Source organism: Physeter macrocephalus, chromosome 10, assembly GCF_002837175.3.
Source record: "Physeter macrocephalus isolate SW-GA chromosome 10, ASM283717v5, whole genome shotgun sequence".
NCBI classification, from domain to species: Eukaryota; Metazoa; Chordata; class Mammalia; order Artiodactyla; family Physeteridae; genus Physeter; species Physeter macrocephalus.
In genome coordinates this window covers 29,657,047-29,666,312 of record NC_041223.1, presented here as the reverse complement: position 1 = coordinate 29,666,312, position 9,266 = coordinate 29,657,047, and the positions used below count along the sequence as shown (strand labels likewise).

Genomic DNA, 9,266 nt, shown 5'->3' with positions numbered 1-9,266 from the left:
CCCCTTAACTGAAATTTACAAAATAACACACATGACACAATTTCTGCAAATATTTTTCAAGGTTTTATTGCAAACCAAAGTTGGTTTATCACACACAAAAAAAGGTGTGTGGTAGGGAGGGGGGAAAGAATTGTACATTATTATAACCATGCTAATTACAGTACATTAAAATGGTGGTTTACATTACAAATAAGCCTGTAAGTTTAAATATACTAGTGTTATAACCCCATGTACAGACTTTCTTGGAAAGAATTGTACATTATTAAAACCATGTTAATTACAGTACATTAAAATGGTGGTTTACATTACAAATAAGCCTGTAAATTTAAATATACTAGTGTTATAACCCAATGTACAGACTTTCTTTATACAATACATATAATTATCAGGAATGCAAAAAAGAAACAAAAGCATATTTAATGCCCATTTTACAGGTGATATTTTAAACAATGAAAACACCAGGCTCTGACTGACAACTGGGGCATTGGTCCATAAAAACCTTTTCTAAAAATAGAAATATTTGTAGCAGCAATGCTTCTTTAAGCATCTGGATACAAGTCGTTGCAAGACCATTTTCGATAAATTTTAGTTATTAACTATATCTTACAAAAAAAAACAGCCTACACATAAATTTATCTTCCAAATATGGAAGAAACAAACAATGTCCCACGTTGTAGTGACCTGCAAGTGTCACACTGATGCTTATAACTGAGTCCTTCTGTGAGCAAGCATACCACACTCATACGGCTGATCACACAGGAAGTCCACAAGGAAAAACAGAACGGAAACACTCGGCAACAGGAAGAACTTTGGAGCTAACACGATCTCATCAGAAAAGGCACGTTTCATAAGATTCGTTATCACGGCCCGGACAGACCTTCAGAAGCTCCTTCTCAGAACAGCGTCCTCCTTCGAATGAGACCACTGCCATCTGTCTGGGGCGGCCCTCTACTGCTCATTTCAGAGATAGCACCACATTGGAAGGAATAATAAGGAAAACCTCACGAGCTCACTGAGGAGGATGTGCTCTTCAAAAAGCTTCCAGCAAACTGTGCAATAAGATTGCCAAGATGTGCAAGCTTCCAGGGATGTGCAAATTCTCTTTTAAGATGTCCTGTCAGCTGGCAGCTCTGCCAAAAGGCTAACTAAAACATTTCACAAACGCCCGTAAAGTCCTTCGCAACCAACCCCAAGACCATTCAGAGGAAAGAGTCCACGGGAGGTGCGTAGGAAAAGCCCAGGAAGGCCTCGGCCGCTTCCTTGACGCTGGCTGTGAGGAGGATACTGTCGGGCGACCGACCGATGGAGTTGGGGACCGGCTCTTCGGTAAACTCGGGATCAAAGTGCCGCAGGTCGCTGGGTCCACTCTGATGCAGGAAGGGAAGGAAACGTGTCAAGAATTCACAGTGGAGACAAGAAAGGGAAATTCTCACGCAGGCACCATATGGCAACTTCCACCATCAGCAACCACTTCAAGGGCAAAACCCAAAGGCCACACAAAGTTTAAACTATGAGGACCATGTCTACTGTCTGTCTTTTGCTACTGTAATTTATAAAATGTGTTGAAAAATAATGTGAGCTTTGTTGGGACAAAAGTTCTACTTTTGTGGGTAAAATAATGGCTTACGAATGCCAATTTATTCCTTGAGGGCCCTTCCCCTTCCACCACTACCAACAGCAACTCTGACTTAAAAGAGATGCCTTTTGGGCCTGTGCACACTCACGAGAGATACTCACCACATTTGGGTTAAAAGGGGGAGTAATCTTCTTATTAATGAGATCATCCCAGTTAATTAGGGAGAAGAAGACGTGATTCTTAATCTCCATCTGTTGAGAAAGAAGCATGAATTTAGAAGAGTGAAATTCAAGAAGGGCGGTGAGGTCTAGTGCTCTACCCGTACAGCCCAGGAGGAGAGGAAAAAATGACTCACAAAGTCATCCTTGGCACCAAGCCTCTTCGTCCTGTCCTTCTGCAGGAGGCCCTCCAGGACGTGTCTTGCAGAATTTGTAATATTTGGCTTCAACTGGAGGGGTTTGTTCAGAATGTTGTCGTACATCTCAGCTGTGTTTCGGCTATAAAAGGGAGGCTGAAAGAAGCAGGAAGATTTCTTACTACTTAATTGGAAGTTTTGGAGAGCATCCATTACCAAGAAAGACTTACACGTAATATATGAAGCTGGTTTTGACAAAGTCTATCACTTGATAGGTTTTCTTTACCCTGGATTTTTAAGTGTCTATATTTTGCCACCCTTATCAGGGGGTAGATGTTAATAAGCCATGTTTTTCACTCTCACATAGGTTAAGTGTGGTCACACCTAGTAAAATGTGAACTTACAAAAGAAAAAATCCACTAGGTAACGGTTTACCCTAAAATACCTATAGCTTAACCAATATGCCTCTCCCATCAGCATTTGATAAGCTTACTGATAGAGGGCAAGACGTGATGATCAGGTCTGCAATGGGGCTTGTGTGCCCAGATAAGTCTGGATTTTAAGACTACATTCTAGGGAGAAATCTATCAACCCAGGGCAATACGCCACGATTTTCCATGGGCTACTCACCAGGCCATACAGCATCTCATATAAGACGGCCCCCAGACACCACCAGTCCACGGTCCTATCATAAGGCTGCTTATGAAGCACCTCAGGTGCAAGATACTGAAAGACAGACCAGGAAAAGAGAGTTTAGAGCCCCTGAAACTAGGCAATCCCAAGACCAGGCATGCACTTTGAAAGGGCTGAGAGACCCTGGGTCCACTTGGAGGCTATATTTCTTTAAACTACTTCCTGATAAAACTGCTGGCTTTGAGGCTGACTGGCGACTTACATGTCCTGATATTTTGAAAGCTATTGGGCCCTCCTCAGATATCTTACTTAGGGGTTTAGAAACCTTCTATAGTGTGGATCTTACAAACAGCTCACTTTAATTAGAGCAACGTGAGGCCTTGAAATTTCTCATGCCTCCAACAGCCAGTGTATTTTACTTGCACTGAACTGGACTAAAACATCTCCGAAAACAGCTTACTCTTTCAGTAGTTAAAAGTGTCACCGCAGTGATCCCTTCCGCGAGGAAGGGGTGGGCCAGGCACCAAATCAAGAGTTCGCCTACCTCGGGTGTGCCGCAGAAGGTGGACGTCGTGCCATTGTGTTCAATGTTCTCCTTGCAGAGTCCAAAGTCAGTAAGGACAATGTGTCCCTGTGAATCCAGCAAAATATTCTCTGGCTTTAAGTCTCTGTTAAAAAAAAAAAAAAAAAAATAGAAAAGTAGTCGTGTAAGTTAATTTCACCGCATTAGCAATCCTCCGTAAAGATCACTCTACTAGGGCTATCAGGAGCACTTTACATTCACTGTAGTTGTGTTAGTGAATCTAAAAGGGAGTCCTTGTTCTGTTCATCTATTCTGGATGAGACACAATCCTCATTGGCTAGTTCCCTCGTGGCAGGGAGTCAAAAGATGGGTCACATGCTGGGGACCTGGTTTTAGGTGACCAAGTTGTGCCTAAACACAGATTATTTTAAGGCCCTGTCAAAGGCCGGGCTATGTCTCCTTTACACAAGGAAGGGAGCCTTAAGAGCTCTTCAGCTCACCTATAAACGATGTTCAGAGAGTGCAGGTAACCCAAGGCACTGGCTATTTCAGCAGCATAGAACCGAGCCCGTGGTTCCAGGAAGCATCGCTCCCTCTGGAGATGGTAGAACAACTGTAGGAGATAGAACAGAGTTAGCCTGGGTTGCCAAAAACCCAGGACAATGCATTGAATCTGTCTTGACATATATAGCTAAAGAGGACAATTGCAGGAAGTGGCCCTAAATAGTTTATAAACTATCTGAAAGCTGGCAGGTTAAAGGAAATACTAAATCTGGTAACCCTTCCCCCACTAAAACTTTCCTCTGGGGCTTCCCTGGTGGCGCAGTGGTTGAGAGTCCGCCTGCTGATGCAGGGGACACGGGTTCGTGCCCCGGTCCATCCCCCATGCCGCGGAGCGGCTGGGCCCGTGAGCCATGGCCGCTGAGCCTGTGCTCCGCAGCGGGAGAGGCCACAGCAGTGAGAGGCCTGCGTAAAAAAAACCCAAAAAAACAAAACAATTGCAGGAAGTGGCCCTAAATAGTTTATAAACTATCTGAAAGCTGGCAGGTTAAAGGAAATACTAAATCTGGTAACTCTTCCCCCACTAATTATCTTTTAAAAACTTTCCTCTGGGGCTTCCCTGGTGGCACAGTGGTTGAGAGTCCGCCTGCTGATGCAGGGGACACGGGTTCGTGCCCCGGTCCGGGAAGATCCCACATGCCGCGGAGCGGCTGGGCCCGTGAGCCATGGCCGCTGAGCCTGTGCTCCGCGGCGGGAGAGGCCACAGCAGTGAGAGGCCCGCGTAAAAAAAACCCAAACAAACAAAAAAACAAAAAAAACCCCCACTTTCCTCTCCAACTAAAACAAAGCAGGCTATGCACGGGACAGCCAGGGGTCGGCTCCCATACCATCCCCTCTGCTCACCTCTCCACCGTTAATGTAGTCTAGGACAAAGTACAGTTTGTCAGCCGTCTGGAAAGAGAAGTGAAGGCCCACCAGAAAAGGGTGTTTCACGTTCTTCAGGAGAACATTCCGCTCTGACATAATATGCTTTTCCTAGAAAAAGGACAATGAAGATTTAGCGGCAAATTTCAACGTGGCACCAAGATCGCAAGGTAATGTCTACTGAATGTCTATCTCCAAGCCCATCTCATACCTCCTTCTTTTTCAGGATCGCTTTCTTTTGTAAAACTTTGACTGCATAGAATGCTTCTTCGGCTTTGTGTCTTGCCAGGAGAACCTGAAATTTAAATTAAATATCATTTTCCTGTTCACATCCAGGGAGATGTAAAATGAGCATATGAAAGACTATAAATATGAGAGCTTCAGATGTGACATTACCTTTCCAAAACTGCCCTTCCCGATCACTTTCAAGAAGTGAAAGTCAGATGGTTTAGCATGAGGATTGGATGATGGGCCCAGGTTAATTTGCTGAGAAGGACTTGGCTGGAAAATAAAAGGGTTTCTTTTAATATCCTTGCTTCAAAGGAAGATAGCGATTAATAAAGTATAGGCAATGCAAAGGGTGGTACATCTGCAAATGACAGGGGCAGGTCCCCAGACATCTATAAACACATTCCAAACTACTTCTCATCCATACATGCGAATATTTCGAATGAGAGTATGGAAACTGTATATAATCGTGTTGTTCTTAAGCAGACAACTTTTATGAAATATGTCTTTTAAAATACTTCACTGACTCATACTTAAGTGCTTATGTCACTTGTTTGCCATGAACCAATGAGGCATTCCTGCCTTGATACTAACTAAAATGCTATTTTATAATTCATCAACATAGGCAAACTAACTGACTCATTTATAAGATTCCTCCACTGATGCATCACGAAGAGAGAACACTTACTGGAGGAGAAGGGTTGGCATTCATGAGCTCAGGCTCCTGAGGTTGGGAGATTTTCAAAATGGACTGAACTTCAGGGCTGCAGAGAAGAAAGGAACAACGTTGAACATCCTAACTCGCCACGTGAGGGCAGACCAACACCAACAGTGAATTTCTGGCTCAACCTTTCCGGGGGATTCAGTGTTTAAAAACAACCCAAATCAATTACTCAGTGAGAGAAAATAACAGCCAAAATGATAAACCCAGTTAAATACAGAGGGTTGTTCTTCAAGGAGAGAGGGGGTGAATTAGGCAAACATGAAAATTTTATCGGGACTTCCCTGGTGGCGCAGTGGTTAAGAATCCCTCTGCTAACGTAGGGGACACGGGTTCGAACACTGAATCAATTACTCAGTGAGAGAAAATAACAGCCAAAATGATAAACCCAGTTAAATACAGAGGGTTGTTCTTCAAGGAGAGAGGGGGTGAATTAGGCAAACATGAAAATTTTATCGGGACTTCCCTGGTGGCGCAGTGGTTAAGAATCCCTCTGCTAACATAGGGGACACGGGTTCAAACACTGGTCCGGGAAGATCCCACATGCTGCGGAGCAACTAAGCCCTGCGCCACAACTACTGAGCCCACGTGCCACAACTCCTGAAGCCCGTGCACCTAGAGGCCCGTGCTCCGCAACAAGAGAAGCCGCCGCAATGAGAAGCCCACGCACCGCAACAAAGAGTAGCCCCCGCGCACCACAACTAGGCCTGGGCACAGCAACGAAGACCCAACGCATCCAAAAATAAATAAATTTATAAAAAAGAAAATTTTATCTTGCATTTCCAGAACAAGCCAAATCAGCAAATTAATTGTAATGCTTTAAATGTCTGAAATAACTAGAACTTAAAGAGAAAAGGGATCCCCACCCTCGGTAAGTCGTCGGCTTCCTGATCAATATATTGATGAGGATTGTCTTTACCGCTGGTAAATGGAAACTTCCCTACTTAATTTTATTTCCCCACGTCGCCCCACCAAACTTACTGTTTGCATGCATAGGAGTTATTGGCAATCTTCTGAATAAAGTCGTTCAGGCCCATCCTTCTCTGTTTCATGAAAGCTGCGAATTAGAGGAGAAACGTTTAGACGGCTTTGTAACATCCGACGCCACACACACCAGTCTGATCCGGGACTTTCAAAACTTTCCACTTGGCGTAACCTGGAAGTCCAGTCGTATTCCTACACTCACCGATGAGAATTGCTACCATGCCCCTCATTCTGGAGTAAGTGAGGGTGTCCCTAGCAGCCTCGGTTTTCACCGTCATCACCACAAAGGGGGAGCACGAGGAGTCGTCAGGCCCGGGAGACCGTCTCAGCCAACACTGCGCTCCGGCCGCGCCGCCGGCTTTATAAGCCTTGTGCCGCCGCGAGGGCGGGGCCCGCAAGACACGGAGGAGGCGGCGCTGCTCGGCCCCGTCGCGACCCCGCCTCCGGCTGCCGCGCGACTAGCCCGGCGGCAAAGCGGCCGGCGGCGGGCGGTTCCGCCCCCGGCGAGAGGGGCCAGCCCGGAGCGGGGGCGGGGGGCGCGGGGACCGCCCCGGCAGGGCCCGGCGCAGGGCAGCTGTCGGCCTCGCTCGGCTCCCGGGCCGGAGAGGGGGAAACCGCCGGCGGAGGGGGTGGGGAGGGAGGGAGCGGCCGGGGTAATTTTCCACCTTTCTCATTTATTCCGCCCTGCGAGGAAATCAGAGTCGCGGCACATCAGGAAATCAGAGCGCTTTCTGCCCGGTGCGAGGCGATCGGGGTGGCTCTGTGCCCGCTCTGGCTTCTCCAACTCTCCGCTCGCATTCACTCCCGGCCCCGGCGCCGACCCTGACCCTCTCCCCTAATCCGCATGGCAGCCTCCGCAGCCCTCGCCGCCGGCCGCGCACCGCCCGCTGAGGTTATCTGCCGGGCGCAGGGCGGCAGCGCCGGGGGAGGGCGGCCCCGCACGCCCTTATCTCCGGCCCCAGCGTGGGGCCAGAGCGCCCGGCGCGTCCCCGGGTTCCCGCCGCCCCCCTACCCCTTCCCCGTCTCTCCATCCTTGGTGCTACCCCAAATACCCAGCCCCTCTCGCCCAATCCGAGCAACTAGTGGAGGAGTTGGTGAGACAAGCCCCCCGCGTGCCGGCAGCGGCGCTTACCCAGTCCGGTCAGCAAGAAGGACTCGCTCCGTTTCTGCGCCTCGGCCCTCTTCTTGTGCCGGGGCCGGAGCAGGGACTCGAGCCGGGCCCTGGCGAGCGCGCCCTGCATCTCCCCCATGGGCAGCGGCGGCCGGGCGCGCAGCGGGCGAGGGCGACCAGAGAACACTGACGTTTCCTTGAAGGAGCCGCCGTGACTCAGGCCGGGCAAGATTTCCTGCCCCGAGTCCCAAAACAAACAAATGGCCCTTGTGCGGGGCCGAGCCGCTTCCGAAAACGCCTTTTTTGTGCTTTTGGCCCAAGCCAAGCAAGGCTGAAAAATCCCAGAACTTGGAAGAGGAGGAAGGAAGGAAAGAAAGAGGGAAGGGGGAGGGAGAGAGGTCAGGAATGTGGAGGGGAGGGGGCGGAAATAAAATTCGTCTCTGCACTAAAGGAAAAAAAAAAATCTGCATTTCACTTTTTTTTTCCCTAAAGTAATCTTTGGGAACATTCTGTCCTTTCCGCATGTAATTTTCCCCCTTGCCTTTTTAATCCCCGCCATGCCAAAAACACGTGAGGAGGTGGCAAGTTAGGGGACAGACCTGGCGTGACCCCGGGGCGGTGCGGAGTCGGCATCCCAGGCATCGTAGACTCCCGAGGTTCCCTCTCCCTCTCCCCGACCTGAAAACTCCGCAAGGTCGCATCCCATTGTCTTCAAATCTCTTAGTTTGTGCTCGTCTTCCCCACCCCTCCTCCGGTTTAATTCAGGGCTGACCCTGCAGTCTTCTTACAGGTTTACCACCTCGCTCTTTCCCTCAAGTCCCAGATAACTTGTGACTCGTTAACTCCTGAAAGATTAGCCGGGAGCCTCCTCCGCTCCAGAAAGTAAGAGAGGGAGGGAGGGAGGGAAGCTCTGCAGAGCAGCGGTGCGGTGCCTTCCAGTAACCCCGCCGCTGGGAGACGCCTGGGAGCTGCAGTCTGACCACCGGTGGCAGGACTCGCGCCAGCGCCGGCGGGGAAGCCACGAGCACAACGACTGGGCCAGGAGCGGGGAGAGGGCTGCAAGTTCCTAAGTTTGCAGGGCCGGGTACCTGGCGCTTGTCAGGGATGTCTGCGGTGCCTGCCCGGCCATGACCCCTTGCTGCCCACGGCCCTGCCATTTAAGGTTGCCTACTGGATCTGACACACTCCGAACTACTAACTGTCAAACCAAGAATACACGTGAAGCGGTTTTTCTTTGGTGCTGGGCAGGAATTTGTTTTGCAAACCAACCACCTTATTTGTCTTAACGTGATCTGTAGCCTCAACTGCTTTACAGCAGCCTCAAACTGGCAGAAGAGAACACACATCCTCTCTGCTGGAGACGGGCTGGGAAATTTTGCTCAGCACCCACTCTTTAAAAAGCACTTACTATTCCCTGAAACTGACACTCCAGCCCAAAGCAAGGTTTAGGAAACTCCAAATCACAGTAACTGGCCCACTTCTGCTTCCTCTTTCATGGATTCTTCGTATAACATGACTTTGTTATTGCCAGTACCCCCATATCCCACGCTCCACTTCAACTAGTCTAGGCCAGCCCTGCTCCCACCGGGTTCCTTCCCCTTTTGAGAAAGCAAACTTTTTGAAGAATGACCAGAAACACCAAACTGCACCAAGATTTCTGCCTGCTTGTGTTTTAAACATTAGATTAAGAAACCTCCAGCGACTCACCTC

The 9,266-nt window shown here is 48.9% G+C and overlaps 1 protein-coding gene across 2 annotated transcripts; it reads right to left on the bottom strand.

Annotated features, from left to right (window-relative positions):
- Positions 1 to 250: 250 nt before the first annotated feature.
- On the bottom strand, positions 251 to 7,856 carry SGK1 (serum/glucocorticoid regulated kinase 1). Of its 2 annotated transcripts, none has more exons than XM_024122621.3 (12): positions 7,578 to 7,856; positions 6,443 to 6,518; positions 5,429 to 5,504; positions 4,909 to 5,013; positions 4,724 to 4,807; positions 4,492 to 4,623; positions 3,588 to 3,700; positions 3,109 to 3,232; positions 2,562 to 2,657; positions 1,932 to 2,087; positions 1,738 to 1,827; positions 251 to 1,367 (listed from the first exon to the last, which is right to left on the bottom strand). In XM_024122621.3, the coding sequence occupies exons 1-12, from the start codon at positions 7,693 to 7,695 to the stop codon at positions 1,200 to 1,202; spliced, it is 1,338 nt and encodes a 445-aa protein (XP_023978389.1). In that variant the 5' UTR covers positions 7,696 to 7,856; the 3' UTR covers positions 251 to 1,199. The 2 variants fall into 2 exon arrangements, with proteins under 2 accessions (XP_023978389.1, XP_023978390.1); XM_024122622.3 differs by lacking the exon at positions 7,578 to 7,856 and adding an exon at positions 6,648 to 6,794.
- Positions 7,857 to 9,266: the final 1,410 nt, after the last annotated feature.